This window comes from Phalacrocorax aristotelis, chromosome 1 (genome assembly GCF_949628215.1).
Source record: "Phalacrocorax aristotelis chromosome 1, bGulAri2.1, whole genome shotgun sequence".
NCBI classification, from domain to species: domain Eukaryota; kingdom Metazoa; phylum Chordata; class Aves; order Suliformes; family Phalacrocoracidae; genus Phalacrocorax; species Phalacrocorax aristotelis.
The window spans coordinates 24,126,623-24,145,107 of record NC_134276.1 but is presented as its reverse complement, the minus strand read 5'-3'; the positions used below and the strand labels follow the sequence as shown (position 1 = coordinate 24,145,107).

Here is an 18,485-nt window from a genome sequence, read left to right as displayed (position 1 = left end):
TTGGGGCTGGCTTGCTTCTGAGCCCACGGCAAGGGCTGTCATCATCCTTGGGAACCGGATGGGGCATGCCTGTGCTCTGCACCCCGCCACAACGCCTGCTGTCAGCCTGCTCCCTGGGTACAAGCAGGGGGAGCAGCAGCTCTGGAGCCTCGCCCTCAGGAAGCAGCTCCAAAATGCACACTGGAGATACTCTGAGATACAAAGCATGCAGACATAAAACCTCATCCTCAACCTTTGGTCACCTCCATCCACCTCACAGACCACATCTGCACTGCACTGTTGCTGTTGATTAGCATTGCCTCATAGAGTGAAAAATTCACCCTCCACCACCTCCGGCTGCCCTGGGCATTGGCAAAATCCCCAAGTTGGTTGGAGAGAACGATGCTGGCAAACATGGGGTCTGTTGGCTGGGCTCATGTTTCGCAGATGACTGGCCCTTGTGCTGCATCAGACACCTGGGTGGCATACTCACGGCAGTGGGGGCTGTGGCATGTCAAAGCTCAACAGCACAGATTGCAGAGCACACCTGAGTGTGGCAGATACTCGTGTGAGAAAAGCCCTCACAAACTGTGATGCTGGGCAATGGGTAAGAGTTGCGGCTGGAAAAATCAGAACTGTATCTGCTGCTCACTGAGTGCAGAATGAGAAAAGGCCAGGTAAAGGCATTATTGCCATAACCTGGAGAAGGATGTCCTGCCACCATGTGAGAGGTGCCCATAGGTGAGTCACAGTGTTTTTTCACTCCACCTGTTAAAAATAAGACTAAAGTAGTAGTACAGAAAGTAAAGCAAGGAGAAACGCTTTGGACGTACAAGCTAAGAGGTCAGACTGAACGGTGGAGCAGAAATCAGGGAAAGCAGAGTGTATCATCTGCTTGATGTTTAGCCTATGTATTGCATGGGCCCTATCACTTCACTGTACAGTCTTTAACTAGCATTGCAAATAACAATGGGAAGGGCTCTGCTGGCTGTGTTGAGCAGTTTCTTGTTCAACCCTTGGTTTCATATAAATTGACTACAGTAGGTGGGTTGGAGAGTAAGTATGTGTAGGGAGCAGAGCTAGTCTTAGTATTTGTGTTGTAAAACATCTGGAAGTATGTGAAGACCATGTAATGTACTACTATGTAGAAATACTAATAGGAATAATAGGAAGGAAAAACAGTAAAGATAGGAATATATTTTTCCAGTCATCAGTTTGTTACAGTGTCTTCATGTTGGAGTGTTCAATATATTTAATTACCTGAACCCACTCAGTACTGGCATGGTCTGCTCTTCAAAGGGAACAGGCAGAGACTCACCTGATCCTGATGCTGCAATTTGACTTGCTCCAGCTGCAGCCTGTGCTGCTCCTGCAGGCTTTCCTTCTTGGTGTTGTATTCCTCCTGCAGCCGCTGCTCTAGTGCCTGCAGCTCCTCCTGCTGCTGCCTGCGAAGCTGCTTCACCTCCTCCTCAAAGCGCCTCTCCAGCTCCTCCTTCTCACTCTGTAGTTTCTTCCATCTCACTGTGTTGAGGGCTGTGGAGACAAGACCATACAGCCAGGCTCTGAGCTCTTCGGGAGCAAACAGTGACATTGGATCTGTTTGTATAGCACCAAGCACAGTGGTTCTTGCTGACGCTGGGGTTCCCATGAATCTCATCCATTAAGTTCTCGCTGTTGCTTCTTTCTCTGTCCTGCTCTCTCACACACATACACACATGCATTTGTTTAAATAGAGGTACTTGCAGAGTATGTAAAAGCCCATGCAAAACTGGGATCTGATGAAGTACAAGAATAGTAGTAGTAGTAGTAGTAGTAGTAGTAATAATAATAATAATAATAATAATAATAATAATAATACAAAGCAGGAAAATCCATGGACCTGCAGGGCAACTGGATGTCCCCTCCTGGCCAGCACAGTCTTGGATCCAGAGATTGACACTGTGGGGCTTTTACTTTGCCTTGGATATAAGAAACAGCATGTGAGACAATTACTTGACAGAAAGCCTTTCCACTGGGATACATAGTTTTCCTTATCTCCTCTCAAGCCACAGTCTTGGCTAAGTCCCCACTTCCAGTCATGTGCCAGGATGTCAGAAAATGCCTGGGCTCTCGAGGCGCACCCTGTGCACTTATTATGCAGGGGGTGTGACTGACCACTTGACCAGGAGAAGCAGATGCACCTCATACATCCCATTTTCCAGCCGTTAGAAGCTGCTCACCCCATAAACTTGTCTTTTGTGCCAGCTCCATCAAGGACCTCTTGAATCCATTAATGCACACTTACTTAAAATATTTTTATATTCAAACCACTATCTTGTGTGCTTCATGGAATCAGAGAGCGCAAATGAAAGGCTGGTACTGAAGGAAATCAGAAAATGTGAAATTTTTACTCTTGTGAACTAATCCAGCAACCATGTCTCTGAACTCACAACCATGTCTACGACTCATTCCAGGAGGTGCAACTCCAACAGTTCCATCAGGTCAAGGATATTCAGTCTATTTCCCCATTTGGTTCCTCACATATATTGTCCTCCAGGTCCCAGGACAGCAGTGTCACAAATATTGTGTCCTCTGCTTTTGGTTTGCTAAAGAATGTTTGCAATCAGTCCAGATATTGAAGACCTGATACAAGCTGGACAAAGTCAACCATACTACATTTGAAGAGCAAGTTTGCTCACTTGGAAAGATCTAACATGTAAGTGAGAAAAATCATTGTGACCATAACATTCAGAACAACGCTAGAGAAGAAGACATGTCTTTTTAATGGCACTGCTTCTAATGTAGACCTATAGCTGGTTTAGAAAAAATGATCACCTTTTGAATATACGATCTGTATTAGCCACTCATCCTTCCTTTGCCTTTCAAAATGCACATGCCATGCAGAGACCTGCATGGCGTTATAAAAAGTGAACTAGAAGCAGGTGCCTCACTGGGTAGACAGCTTCTTAACATTTCAAAAACGTATTTATCCTATGACTGCCATCTTATATTTGCTCAATATGTGTCTCTTTCTACTACGGTATCAGACTGTGCTCTATTTTTTTCAGGATAGCAACAATTTGTTGATGTTACCTACAGCTGTGACAGCAGATCATATTAGCTGTGAGGTAGTTTGTGCACCCAACCTATCCATCCCTTTCATCATGTGGCTATTTTTCACCATGTTTAGAGCTCTGCTTCCACGCTTACTGGATAACAATATCCAGACTTGCTCACTATGTTCAGCAGATATCACTACTGGGGTCCTGTTCTGATCCTGATGTCTTCTGGAGCACTAAGAGGGACTCTGCGTCCCTTTCAAATTCTTTGCTCCTTACAGAAAGAGAGAAAGTGAGCCTGAAACAGTCAGCTTAGCACCGCAGCAGTGGCATATAGAAAGCTTTCCCACGTGCCTCATACCCAAAATGGAAAGGCACAATTTACATGGTCATTAGCTGAAATGTCTTGTCTCCTGGCAGTTTGGATTATAGCTCTAAGCCCTCTCTCTTGCTTTTTGCCTTTTTATTTTCTTCAGCATGCAAAGTGATCCCAGAGCTGGAGGACAAGGGATAACACTAGCAGCTCTGTGTTCAGCAGAATTCAAACTTATTCAGGCTTTAAATTGGAGCACTAATGAACCCCGTCTCTCTCCAGCCTCTCTGATGAGATTACTGAGCACACAGGGAGGGCTGGGCAATGAAATCGTAGAATCGTAGAATCATATAATAATTTAGGTTGGAAAAGACCTTTAAAACCATCAAGTCCACTTGGTGGTCCACTAACCTATCACTGCCAAGTCTACCAGTAAACCATGTCCCTAAGCATCTACATGTCTTTTAAATACCTCCAGGGACAGTGACTCAACCACTTCCCAGGGCAGCCTGTTCCAATGCTTGACAACCCTTTTGGTGAAGAGATTTTTCCTGAAATCTGATCTAAACCTCCCCTGGTGCAGCTTGAGGCCGTTTAGTCTCATCCTATCACTTGTCACCTGGAAGAAGAGACCGGCACCCACCTTACTACAACCTCATTTCAGGTAGGTGTAGAGAACGATGATGTCTCCCCTCAACCTCCTCTTCTCCAGGCTAAACAACCCCAGTTCCCTCAACCTCTCCTCAAAAAACTTGTGCTTAAGACCCTTCACCAGATTTTTTGCCCTTCTCTGGACACACTCCAGGACTTCGATGTCCTTCTTGTAGTGAGGGGCCCAAAACTGAACACAGTACTTGAGGTGCGGCCTCACCAGTGCCGAGTACAGGGGCACAATCACTTCCCTGCTCCTGCTGGCCACACTATTCCTGATACAAGCCAGGATGCCATTGGCCTTCTTGGACACCTGAGCACACTGATGGCTCATGTTCAGCCACCTGTCAACCAGCACACCCAGCTCCTTCTCTGCCAGGCAGCTCTCCAGCCACTCCTCACCAACCTGTAGTGTTGCATGAGGTTGTTGTGGCCAAAGTGCAGGACCCAGCACTTGGCCTTGTTGAATCTCATACAATTGGCCTCAGGCCATCGATCCAGCCTGTCCAGATCCCTCTGCAGTGCCTTTGTACCCTCAATCAGATCAACACTCCCACTCAACTTGGTGTCATCTGCAAACTTACTGAGGGTACACTCCATCCCCTCATCCAGATCATTGGTAAAGATATTAAACAGAAATTACATGCTCTAACCAAAAGAAAGTCCATCTGAAACACTTTCTGTAACCTGAAATACAAAACTGTTCACATCTTGCAAATCAAACCCTCATACAGGTGCAAAATGGAGTGAAGAGGAAAGCAGGGAAAGAGTGCCTGCATGGCACATTCCCCACACACCCAAAAACACTATTGGAGGCAGAAAATAAGGCCATGGCCCAGGAAATTTGCCCTATACTGAATATCAAACACCTCTAACAAGAAGGAGTGATCCTTTCCACAGTCTCCCAGATCAAGACAAATGAGGCCAAGGACTGATGAGGAAAGACTGAATCTCTTCTTAGACAGGAGATGGACCTTTTGGCCTGGCTCTACTGGGAGAGGAGTAGCAGAAGGTGACACCATGCAGCCCAATAGAAGGTCTGTGGCTCCCTTACCCAGCCGGGGAGCAGGAACCAGCATGGGAGAGCCAGCCTTGCTGGAGCCAGCGTTTAACCAGCTGTAGCTTCAGCAGGTGGTTCTGGTGAACCAGGCTAAATCGCCTCCAGCAGGGCCCTGACAACAGATGCCTGAACAAAAGACCTGTTTCCAGACATTGAGATATGGATACTGTAAAAGTGAGCTCCTCTTGTAGGAAAAAAGATAATAATCACTAAGAAAAGTTATATAAATGCAATACTGGCATGGAACAAATGGCACAAGACAAAGAGAGCTCAACTGCCATCAGCTGCTATTGAGAAGTGTTACACCCTGGTTTTCTTTATCCTTCTCTGTAGGTTTTTCAATTGCTGCTTACAGGCCGGAAATAACTCTGACATAACATGGTGTTTCCAAGGATGACAGCATGCTGAGTTAAATGGGAGCGGCTGCCACTGCTTCCCTTCTCCCTGAGCACAAAGTGGCTTTTACAGTGCACAACAGATGAGCAAAACACATTTCAGGCTGGGCTGGGAAGGTGAGTGAAAGAGAGATGTCACTAATGGACTGATCTTCCCATACAAATGGAGCCTGAGCTGCAGCCCAGCCTCCCAAGCCCCGGCGCTTTGCATTTAGGCGGGTAACTCCTGTGGGAACTGGGGGGCTGGTGTCACAGGTGGCTTCACATAGGGGCTGTCTGCCTCTGACATGAGAAATGGGCTCTTTGCCCAAAAGTGACAGCAAACCATGCAGACTACGTTCTTCCTCCTGACCCTCGGCTACAAATTCACAGACAAATCACAGCCACCTCACTCAGGTTAAGGGTCCTCTGACTGGGAGGCATATCCAGGAGGAGGCAGCACACAGGCTTTGGCTTTAAACTCTCATGAACACAGATAATACAAACTTTAAACTTGAAATCTGATCATCTGCCATTCATCTAGGTTTTTATGCACGTCCACACCTCCTCTCAACTCACTTCACATGTCATTTGTCTAACAGCAAAAAAGCAGGTAATTCTGACATTTAATTTCGATTCATTTGAAGGGAAACAGCCGGTGTTCAAAACCTCTCTATTCCAGGAGTGTCGGTGTTGCAGCTGAAAAGTGCTTATATTTATAATTTATAAAGATGGGCGTCTTGAGTGTAGAATGATTGCTTGTCATGTTTTTCTAGCCTTGGTATTTCTAGCAAAACACATGAGCAAATCTTATTGCGTAAAATAACAAGTCCTCAGCATTTAGAGAGACCATATTCCTCCTCAGAGATGGGAAGGGAGAAACACTTTCCTTTTTCACTGCATGCTGCTTTCAGGGGAGGTGTGATACTTCACAGCAGCGCTGAGGGTAAAGGTGGACAGTGTTATCCGAACCTAAATATTTTGCCTGGCTCCAGAAGGGTGCAGGTCTCCCTAGGCTGTTTTATACACGCTCCATCACTCCTATCGCTTCAGCAGTGGTTTTATTACCAAAAGAGGTTTCCTTAAAAATATATTCTGAATTTTCTGAACAGTAGATTATATTTCACAGTTTCATTGCTTCGCATAGCAGAATCCTGCAGTTTCTGTTGACATTAACAAAGACTGCATACTTTCAAAACCAAGCACTTTCAGCACCTAAATTATAATTCTGAATTAGAGCTATTGCCTAAACAACTAAATGTTGGACACACTGCCTGTATCAACCCTGGCTTGTCCAGCCTTGTTTTACTGATCCATCTAGGCATTTGCATCAGTGAGCCTGACATGGTGAATTTACACATGAGAAATCAGGTATTTCTGACCAACACCCATGCTGTTTAACTGGGTTGGTTATTTTTAAATTAATAAGAGACTACTATCAAAGAGACTGCGACAAGTCAGAACTACAACTTGGTTGTAGTCAAAATAACGTGCTCTGTCGATTTTCCCTAAATTGCTTCATAGAACCACCTATGATGGTTGTTGTCAAATAAACCACCAGTGATTTGTATTCACTTTAGCTGTACGAACATGGTGTAAATGGAAGCAGAGCTCTTTACCTCCAACACTGTATCTCTCTTCCCTTCCCATGTTATCACCATTTGCAAAAGTACTCATGAAAATGAGCAAACCGAATCAGCTAGAGAGAGGTAGGACGTTCAAATGAGAAGTGGGTATTCAATGGAGCGCTTTATACGTGCCCTGCCTAAAGAATGCACCAGTGGCGACAACTCCTCTGTGAGGGCTGTGGAGATGCAGAGGATGGATGAAGGCAGGCATCAGGGAATAACTGGAAATGCTATTTTGCTATTGCTGCAGTATCTGGCCATAGGGACATTAAATCTCTCTATGAAATGATGATCAGCCAAAAAATTTCAGAGGGGCACAGCAGGGGACTTGGGGCATCAGAAAGGGGCTGGGCTCAGCTTTTCTGCAGTGGGTCGTCATAGGCAAGGTGAAGACAAAGCACAGAGAGGATTCACAGTTCTGCCCACCTCACAGCGGTTTGGCTTGAGCCCCCCTTTGCCAACCAAATCACCCTCCCTCAACATGGTACAATCTGTGCTTAATGTGTGACCCAGCACCTGGGATCCCACATGCAGGGAAAGCTGAGAGGTCCCCCCTGTTCACAGCTCCAATCATCAGTGGTTCCACACCTTTAGGTACTAGGGGTGTCCGCTGCCCCAGTGGTTCTCCCCCCAGCTGCTCTTCCTCCTTTTGTTTGCCCAGGGTTAGATGAACTAAACGTCACACCCATTCTGGGGATATTTAAGCCCAACAGAACTCAGCCTTTTGGCTGAAGCCTGCGCAAAAGCCCATCTTCTCTCTCAAGAGTTACAATATCTTTACACCGTCCCTGTCTCTCCTGTCTAGACCAGAAACCAAGCAGGAAAAGTGGTGCATGCAGATACACAGAGAATACACAGACCAAACGGGACACGTTGCTTCTGCCATCTTTCAACCAGGAAGAGAGCTTAGAGATATTAACAAGCAAGTTCTGGGCTTGATGGCCTTCAGTTTGTACCTGAACTGCAAAACAGGCAAATGTACAGAAGTGATGCATCCGCAGTCACCATGCACCACAGTGGTCCCAAGCTCCCACTTCTCATCATGCTGTGCTTTCTCCTTGGCAGTGGTGGTACATAGTCTGAGAATGGAAGCTATGGATTTATGAAGAACCGTTTGTCTAGTAAAGGTGGTGCACAATGAGCTCCATAGTGTGTGGTGACAGATCCATCTCCACAGCAGAGGTAAAATCACGGTTCCCTACAAAGCCACTCCTTGCCACTGGGCTTCAGAAGACACTATCACATGTAGGCAGACTCCCCAGGACCAGGTCACAGGGAATAACTGCTTTTGTGTAAAGTGAGAAAATCACTTTTGTTATCATTTTGCTTGTACTACTTACCAACTTCATCCCTGATCTTTGCAAGCTCGACTCCTAACTCCTTTATTTTCACAAGGGCATTTTCATTCTAAGGAAAAAGAGAGAGAAATATGTATAGTTCCCAGGTTTATCCCAGTTAAGCATTTTCACATGTTAATTTAGTAAAGCAGATTAGATTGATCCATGAGATTTTTTTTTAAGGGGCAGGGGGTATTTTAATGAACTCATTCAGTTTTTAAATCAAGTTTAGGAGCCAAAACTCACTGGCTACAAATGCCTTCACAGAATCAGAATCCCAGGTTGGAAGGGACCTCAGGGGTCATCTAGTCCAACCTTTCCAGGAAGAGCACTGTCTAGACAAGATGGCCCAGCACCCTGTCCAGACGACTCTTGAAGGTGTCCAACGTGGCCGAGTCAACCACTTCCCCGGGCAGATTATTCCAATGGTTGACTGTCCTCAGTGTGAAAAATTTTCCGCTGGTGTCCAATCGGAATCTCCCCAAGAGCAACTTGTGTCCATTCCCCCTTGTCCTCTCCATGTGACTCCTTGTAAAAAGGAGTCTCCATCTTCTTTGTAGCTGCCCCTTAAGTACTGGTACATGGTGATGAGATCCCCTCTGAGCCTCCTTTTCTCAAGGCTGAACAAACCCAGTTCTCCCAGCCTATATGGCAGGCGTCCCAGTCCTTTGATCATCTTGGTGGCCCTTCTCTGGACCCCTTCCAGCCTGTCCACATCCTTTTTGTACAGCGGGGACCAGAACTGTACCCAGTACTCCAGGTGTGGCCTGACAAGCGCTGAGTAGAGTGGGATGATGACTTCTTTCTCTCTGCTGGCGATGCCCTTTTTGATGCAACCCAGCATCCTGTTGGCCTTCTTGGCCGCAGCAGCACACTGGTCACTCATGTTGAGCTTTCTGACCACCAGGACCCCCAGGTCCCTTTCCACAGAGCTGCTCTCCAGCCAGGTGGATCCCAGTCTGTACTGCCTTGTACCTCTGTGAATACCTGTACACACACTCATGTGCACAGGACAGCAAAGAATACTCTATTTACTTCTATGTGTCTAAAAAGATATTTGTATTTTTCAATAATTTTGTGTTCAATCTGTGTACCATTTATGGCTGGACTGCATGTACAAGATGGTTTTATTAATTCTATTAAAACACTTTCATCTATTTATGCCTGCCTTTAACCACCTCTAAACATAATAATATGCTCACACAGTCGAATTTGCAGAGCAGATTACTGTACTTACACCATTCTAGGCATGGTGTGATACCCATACAGACACCATTCATGGCTATTTCCACATTTATTTTTGGTATTTTCTTGACTGTAAAGGACAAGACCTCCTGTAGTAGATCTTTCTCAAAAGAAAACTGAATACTTAAAGGAATTAAACCAGATGAGCTGGCCAAAGGAAAATTAAAATATATTTACATTAACAATGCTAAGGTGTTATTACTAAAATGAAAGGACTTTGGCAGCAGATATCTCATGATTGCTGTGCACACTGACAAAGAAAAGACTCAGGAAAATCTATTGGATTTTGGTTTAGTACAATAAATCCCAGTATAGTGGTTCAAGCATAAGTGTACTTCAAATTGGAATGTGTGCTGAATCACATTAGGAAGAAGACAAAGGAATGTATCCTGCTGGAAGATCACCAATGATTAGGAAAACTAGAACAGGCTACTATAAATATGTCCTAGGTTAGAAATGGCCAAGAATCTTTAAAGGACAGTACCACAGAAAAGTCATATTCAAGGGAAAAGGCAGTGTAGTAGCAAATGGTATTAAAAGGAGTCCTAGAGAGTAAATCTTTCAGTAATAAGCAAGCAAGGCTAATAAAAATCCAGGACACAAAAGGATTAGTTTGGCAGCAGGATACATAGCAGATAGGATAGCAAGTTAGTTCTGTCTTACCAAATGAAAGTGGGGGAAAAAAAGAATATTTCAGAGCTTAATGTTTCTGTTTATTTTTCCTGCATCCAATTTTTCACTCTGTTAAGAGAAATAACACAACAGCTTTATTTTTGGTAGTACCAAGAAACTGGAATCTGGAATTTAAATTAATCCTTTACACACTGTCCTTTTGGGATGATTTCTACCAGTTTCAAGGGACAAACTTCTCGGAAAGTTTTGCTGTGAACTGAGCGATTGGCTGAGCTGATTGGAGAGCCTTGGGTGCCTGAGGAGACGCAGGCTATGCGGGCATCTTTCTTACTCAGTTAGGGGAAGACGCCAGGCATACAAGGCTGGGCTCCTCCGAACAGCCAGTTCCATACGCTGCTGAGTAATGCACAGGGGCTGTGTGCCAGGACTGCAGAGTGCCTGGTCCTGACCAACTGCATTAAGCTTAGAATAAAATTGAGTGGAGTTTTGTTGTTCGGTTTTGGGTTTTGGGGTTGGTTGTGTGGGTTTTTTGTTTTGTTTTTGTTGTTGTTGTCGCTGGTGGGTTTTTTAATTTAGTTAAAAAAACTATGAAGAAGTAAAAAGGTCTGGATAAATATAGCCTGGTACGTTAAAAAAATATAGCCCTTCACACAGATCCCCAAACCAGCCGTCTTACAGAGATAAGGCTTCCCCTTTTGGAGAACATCACTGCATCTGCTCATACCGCCTGTTTAACTCACTAGAGTAATTTTAAGAAGTGTTCTTGACAGATTGCCAGGACTGGTGCCCTTGAAGGTGTGTGCACAGCAATATACTGGATACGGGACTTGCAGATGCGAAGAACCCACTCAAATTCCCAGCACCCACTATTTGAAACAAAAGCCATTTAAAGCAAGGGAGCCCTGTACAAATCATTGCCAGCACCTAGAGACAAGAAGAACTCAGTGGGATTGTTACTATTCTACTTAACACAGTAACAATAAAAAGCAGGTAAAAAAATTACATCCCAGGAAAAAAATTGTTAAAAATTTGATCCCCCGTAAGAAATATTACAGACTGATTTTTATAATGTTATATTTTATCTTAGATAAGGTTTGTCCTTCCCTTGAGGACAATTGCGGATGACACCCTCACCAAAAGAGTGGAGAACCACCGTGGTACCAGCTTAAAAATGCTATCCCATAACTCAAGCTCCAACATGGACACAACCTCACCAGGGCAGCAGCTGCCTCTCACCACTCTGGGGCCATGGTTTCCAGAGCAGCCTCTGGGTGTATCTCAAGCAGCCAGTGTTGGCACAGCTCAGGTGCCTTCGCTGTCATGTGCCTGCCCTGCCAATACTTCTTGCATTATATTTTGTTTTGGTTAGAGCTTTCTGACTGCTCTTCAGGACCTCATGTTTCTTGGGAGGTCAGATATGCAAGGGTTGCCCTCAATGCTAAGGTCTCAAGTAGTCCCTCTTTCTCAGAGGGTCCTTTTAGAGAGCGATAGCATGAGTCTTATCTTCCTCTCCTTCAAGAGAGGCAAGGTGTAGTTTTGACTAGTCATCATATCAGCCTCATAGAATCAGAGAATGGTTTGGGTTGGAAGGCACCTTTAGAGGTCAGCTTGTCCAACCCCACTGCAGTGAGCAGGGACATCTTCAGCTACATCAGGTTGCTCAGAGCCTCATCCAACCTGACCTTGAATGTTTCCAGGGATGGGGCATCTACCACCTCTCTGGGAAACCTGTGCCAGTGTTTCACAACTCTCATTGTAAAGAATTTTTTCCTTCTATCCAGTCTAAGTCTACCTTCCTTTAGTTTAAAACCATCACCCCTTGTCCTGTCACAATAGGCCTTGCTAAAGAGGTTGCTCCCATCTTTCCTATAGTCCCCCTTTAAGTACTGAAAGGCCTCAATAAGGTCTCCCCACAGCCTTCTCTTCTCCAGGCTGAACAACCCCAGCTCTCTCATGGTCTCTTGGATGCACAGTGAACTTACAAACCCCTGACATTTTTTGTTAGTGTAACCTGTGTTGCCAGTGTAACATGATAGGTTTGGACTGCATGTGTTCCTGCAACCAGTGTAAACACGACATTAATACAAAATGAAAAAGCCTCTCCTTGTTATCATCAACGTGGCTCTGCAGATAACCAGCACTTCAGTGTCAGTGCAGACAGGGAACTGGGAACGCCAGCGCTTAGGAAACCAAATGTTACAGTAGAGCAAAACTGGATCTGACATGAGAATGTAAAGCTATCAGGTCCAATGCTGAGATTCATACAGGTCCAATGTCAAAACATCAAAGCAATTAGAAAATCCATAAGCATGTGAGGAAAAACCTGCCAAAACAAATCTGTAAGAAACAAAATTAACAGGATATCCGACTGAATTAATCAATCTTCGTTAATATTTATCTCAATGAAGTATTTGAAAGAGAAGGCAGGGCAAGCAGGAACCTTTGCTGCCCTCCCAAGACTTTTGTGTCTAACAGGCTCAGCATACCAAAGGAGCTTTGCAGGCGCCCTTCACTAGGCACCAGGTGGAGTCGAACGGCTGAGGGTGAGTGACTAAGGGCCAAATCCAACTTATGTTTAAAAAGGCTCAGTGACCATACTGGTGACACAGCCGTTTCTAGTGGGAGAAAAGGTCATAGACACTGTAAAGAGATTGCGCAAATACCCAGCATTTCAGTGTGGCAGTTGAACAGCAAGGGAAAAAAAATTGCTGCAATGTGATTTGGGATTAATTTTTTTACTGGCCAAAATGTGAAACCAAAACAGTGGGTTTTGTACAAATTAAAAGGTTGCATTTAGTTTTTAATGAATGATGGATTTCATTTTTGCCTGGAAAACTGATGAAAAATGTCTTCCATTGGCTGCATCCCAGGAAATGGATCCAATACTTCAGTACGTTTCATAAAATAAAATTGCAGTCATGAAGGAGATGAAGGAGACCTTCTTCCTCATACCTGTACTCTACAACACAATGGTTAAGTCTTGTGCCTGGAATATGTCCCATCTCCTCAGAGTGAAAAATAGAACAGGTAGAATGATATGTTTGCTCCGTGCTTAAACTACTGCTCTGTTGAATAGAAGACATAGTAGCAACTCTTTTTCCTATCATCAGCTTTATAACATACAGACCTCCCAATATTTCTCCTGTGAAAGGCACAAAGTTGGACTGCATTTCAGCAAGTAAAACAGGCAATGAAAACAGCATTTATATATGTCCATTCCACTAAAAACTCTCTGAGGATAGACTGAGGTATGACTTTTATTGGAGCAACATCCAAGCAGCTCCAGAAAAACTGGCAGGTAGTCAGGCAGGTCGGCAGAGAGGTGGGAAGGAAGGATGAATTCATCCAATTAAATAACAATGGCCAAAACTTAGCAGTGTTGTTCAGAAGAAAATCTGCAAGATTTAGATATAACTGTGTGTGAGGAGATGGAAAAATAACTTGGTAAAAGATGCCATGATACAGGCCTGAGAATGGGCAAGGTACTGGTGTTATCCAAACAGATTAAGAAGGGAAGTAGTGATGAATGCCTGGGGGGAGAAGAAAGGCTCTGCTTTAGCTGCATGGAGCTTCAGCTGGCAGCTAGACATCCTTGAGGAGACATCGTCAGGGAGACAGGTCAAGATTCACTTTGGACCAGGTATAATTGTGGGATGGGGAGGCAGTTGCAGTTTGCCTTAGAGTATCTGAGAACTACAAACTACCTGAGAGATACTAATCAATTAGAAATGCTAATTAATTAAACCTCCAGGTACTTTTTAACAATAGGTAAGCAAAGGTAGATCCACTGCACAAATGGGTCAGATCAGGCAAGGAACATCAGAAAACTGCCCAGACCCACATAGGAAGTCGACTGCAGGTAGGAAGTAAACGTGGGAGCCTGGAGTTACCTCCCCAAATCGACATGCCTCTCCTCCCTGCAAACTTATGTGCTTCCTTATATTCTGAGGTCCAAATATATGTACAGTATCTTCACAAACACTTGCCAGTTCTCTACGATACCTTCTGAAAATGTGCACTGCACACAGATGCTCTGTGGCACTTGTTATTAAAACTGCTCCTTCAGAAGAGCTTTTCTGTATCCAATGCTTTCAAAATATTAAAAAAAAAAAAAAAAGACTGACCTGCAAATGGTGCTTAGTCACTGTTGTGCTTTATTCAGAGTTCCCTGGGGCAAGGCCTTATATTATCATTGGAAATAGAAGCATTACATTGGGAATTCTCTTGTACCAATAAATATTTCAGATGATACTTGTAGAAGCAATAACTGAATCCCACTGCAGCTGATATTCAAAATGATCTACAGTCGTCCTTCAAAAAAAAGGGGTTTTAACACTGCTGTTTCAATCATGCTGGTTCTCAGGTAATCCTCCCTCATAATACTCTTCAGGTTAAAGTTTACAAGCACAGAGATATCCTCCAGTGACTGTACTTTAACAGGTTTTATATTAAGCCATACATTTTTTCTTAACCCATTTAGCAGCATATCTCAAGCTATATTTGAACATATTATTAGGTAAATGGGAGACACTATCAGCTTTTCATTAGACCGAGTATATGAATATTTTAAAAAGCCAAACTCACAGCACAAGCATGTGTTTCTGCCAAGATATTTTCTATTAAGCAAATTAAATGCATATGTTCATTCTCTCCCTCTTCTGTACGTACTTAAAATCCAGGCAAATTTCCAGAAGAACAGCATGAAAAGATATGTGTTAGAAATGTCCCACAACTTCTCTCCCACACGCTATTCTCCTGCTACCTGTAGCTATGTACTTACCGCTGCACTGATGTTTGTTACAGGACCCATTTTGGTGCCTGGGAATTTGCTTGGTTTAGATTCACCCTGACATATGAAAACATGTAGTTTTGCCTTGTTTCACTTCTAGATTGGAGGATCACTCCTCCACCAGAGAGGAGGATCATTAGAGAGGCAAAAGCCTTAGGACAGCTAGAGTTTGCATATCTCTCTTCAAACTTTAAAACTCAGCGCAAGATTCCTTTATAACTTGTACTCCACGGGGTTATTAAAAATGAATGAAAAGCGTAGCAAGAAATAAAGCCAGCTGCTACTACAGAAAAGGTCAGTGGTCCCTCCTTGTTTCACCAAAATGCATCCCTGACACTTAGACTGCAGGATAGAATTATGTAAGGCACTGCAGTGCATGTGAAGGCGACAGCTAGACTCGTCCCCAGTGCAGGGGAGTTCAGCACACTGTAAATGAGACGAGCACCGCTCCCCCCTCCGCACCCCGGGATGCGCCCACCGCCGACGCCAGCTAGAAGCAGCAGCCCGGGCTCAATCGCGGTAACGGCCACCTTCCTGCCCTTCCCCTAAAGGATAAGAAAAGAGGCAAAAGTACCGTCTCGTCCTCGCACCGAGCGCGGGAACACCACTTGGAGCAGCCTTTGCCCATCCTGGCAGCACCGCCACCCTCCGGACCGCCGCCCGCCGGGCTGCCGCCAGCCTCGCCCGGAGCCGAGGGTGAGCCCCGGGCGATGCCGCTGTCCAAAAGGGATGTCGCGCCCCCGCACGCCGAGGCCGGCCAGGGCTGGGCGCGGACCCCCCGGGTACCCGCTGCCTGCCGGGGCGCGGGGGGCTGCGGGGGGCGCGGGGAAGGGGGGCCGGCTGGCCGGCGGCTGCCCGCGGAGCAGCGGAGCGGTGCCCGGTTCCGCGCCCCGCGGAGGGCTGCGCGCTCCCCTCCCGGCCTGCGCGCCGATGCTCCCCGGCTGGCTCAGGAAACCCTCTCCCGAAAAGGGGGGGTCCGGTCTCTCCGGCTGGCAAACGCTTGCCCGGAGCAGGGCACGTCCGGCAGCGCCATCGCAGGAACGCGTCGGGGCGAGGGACGGCAGGGAAAGGGGTCTGAAACTTCGCAGCGAAAGCCCCGGACGCGCTGAGGCCGGAGCGTGAGCCTCGGCTCTCCGCGGGGGGCGGCTCTGGCTGCGTCTCGTCCTCACGCCGCGTTCACGGCCGCCGCTCCCTGTGGCCCGCGTCCTCCGCAGCCGCTTGCATGTTGCCTTCAACCCCAACGCCTCCCGGCTCGCTGCCGGCGCGGCTGCTCGCCCCCGCCGGTCCCAAATCCACCCCAGGGCGTGCGACGGGCAGCCGGAGCCCTCCCCGGCTGCCGTGAGGGGGCTGAGGCTGGGCACAGCTGCTGCGCGGCGCATCCCCGGGGCGAGCTCACGGCTGCGGGGCTGCCCACCAGCGGGACGGGACGGGACGGGACCGGGACACCCTCCAAGCCGTCTGCTTCCCCACCATCCCCACCCCGAGTGATCTTCAGGTTGTGTCGCTCCGGTTCCTCTGCAGGCCGTGAGGGGTCTCCCCCCGCTCCCGGGTGTCCCCCACCCTCCCGGGGCGTTCTAGTCTCTCAGCAGGACTTTATCCCGAAGTCGTTTATTTAAATCCCAAGGAAGATCTCTACCCTCTGGGCCTCAGTGTCTGCTTGGGATTACAAAAGAGCAGACCTCTGCAACGCACCTAGAGACTTCTGTAATCCTCAAGGGTTGGGTTTTCTTTTTTATTTTTTTTTTTTTTGGCCTTGTATGTATGTATATACGCCACATAAACTAACCCTAACCCTAACCTGCATGAATACATATATGTGGTGTATATGTCCGCTCTGTATGTGTGTGCTCACTGGGAATACAATTTCTTGGTTGGACGCAGGGCATGGAGCTGCAGCAGCCTCACCTCTCCTGGGCTGATATATTTTCCTCTAACAACTTACATTAAAGGTAACGCTGAAAAGAGGCAAGACAGTTCAGTGACTTAGACCCAAGGTGGTATTTGTGCTGCAGATGCCTACACTGTTTAAACTTGAAGGACATTATTTGCCTGAAAGCCAAATCACTACCAAACACACAGAAAAACCACGTTGCCCTCAAGTGCTAGACACCCCTGCCTTCTGGTAGGAAAGATGTAATGCTCAGGTCTGTGCTTCTCCGGATAGGCATTTTTGTTCGATTTTCTACTGTGACTGGTGATGCCTGAAGTGATTTGGAAAATAGTAGGAACGAAAAAAACATCTCCAGTGAGACTCTTTGTTAAATCACATTCAAACGCGCAGGTAACTTTCCAGTAAATCACATTCAGATGCCCAGGTAACTTTCCAGTTTGTCGGCTTCTTATTCCCTGCTTTTTCTCAGCCCAACAAGGACTTTAAATAAAGTTTCAGAATACCACAGACAAGTAATTTGAAGAAAAAAACCCCCAAACCAACCAAGACCCAAACCAAACCAAAAATCTCACTCAACATACATGTGTTTTAACATGTATGTTCAAGACCTAACTTTTCTTTACAGCACATGAAAATTAATTTGGTTGGCTATTGAACAGCTATGGAGTGGAGGCAAAAAGGTACTTCCATGTATGGTGAAATAATTTCATCCTCACTGTAGGAATTTCTGTTTTGCCACACAACCTGAAGTCTGTGATTTGGGTCTTTTACAGTCTAAATCTTGACTGGAAAACTTTTAACTGCCATAGCATGATGATGATGATGATGATGATGATGATACTACTACTAATATTCCCACCTCTAGACAAATTACCACAGCCACTTCTCTGGGCTGGCCATTAGAACTACAGTATTTAGATCAACATGTCTATCAAAGTGAAGCACCCATCTTCTTCAGTCACCCCACTAATAATGGTAGATTTGCTGTTTGTGTGTGGTGATAGATCTAAGCTAGAGATTGGCTAGCAAGGTCTATGCACCACTTTAGTACCACTTAAGGGCTAAACTGGAAGATAAAATATTTAAGTGGAACTTAAATTAAGCAGAAGCCATGTGTTGTCCTTCTGGCAAGGTCAAATTAAGGCCCCAGAAGCTGATGTTCCTTGGGACACAGCACTGATAAGGGTTGAGGACATGATGGGAAGGCTGCTGGGCTCTTCAGTCAGCTTAGGTCCCTTTGGAGAAAGTGAGCTCAAACTCGTTCAGTTTAAATTAAGCCTCATCTTGCAGGTCAAGGTGTGTAGCATTAAGGTGAGAAAAGACCCAAGCTGAGAAAGCAAAAGGAAAACGGAAACTATTTTGAAGAGCAGTTACTTGGTCAAATGGACAAAAAAGGAGGATGAAGAAAGGACAGTTCAGAAGGGGTCTCTGCGGTGGGAGCATGCTCCAGGTTGGAGGTAGGTTACTACATGACGGACTTTGAACACACACTTGAAGGCATCAATGCCTATGGGATTAAGGATACAGAAACGGAAATAAGCGTAACT

General features: G+C 45.8%; 1 protein-coding gene across 3 annotated transcripts in view; it reads right to left on the bottom strand.

Annotated features, from left to right (window-relative positions):
- The window catches only part of MTUS2 (microtubule associated scaffold protein 2), a 343,082-nt gene that overhangs the window by 36,097 nt on the left and 288,500 nt on the right, over positions 1-18,485 (bottom strand). For 2 of the 3 annotated variants that reach the window (XM_075084318.1, XM_075084325.1), the window contains 2 exons: positions 8,384-8,450; positions 1,298-1,512 (listed from right to left, as the gene is read on the bottom strand). In XM_075084318.1, the coding sequence (XP_074940419.1) occupies positions 1,298-1,512; positions 8,384-8,450 (282 nt within the window). Of the gene's footprint in view, positions 1-1,297; positions 1,513-8,383; positions 8,451-15,621; positions 15,794-18,485 lie in introns of those variants that run through there. The other variant, XM_075084333.1, reaches the window with a different exon arrangement.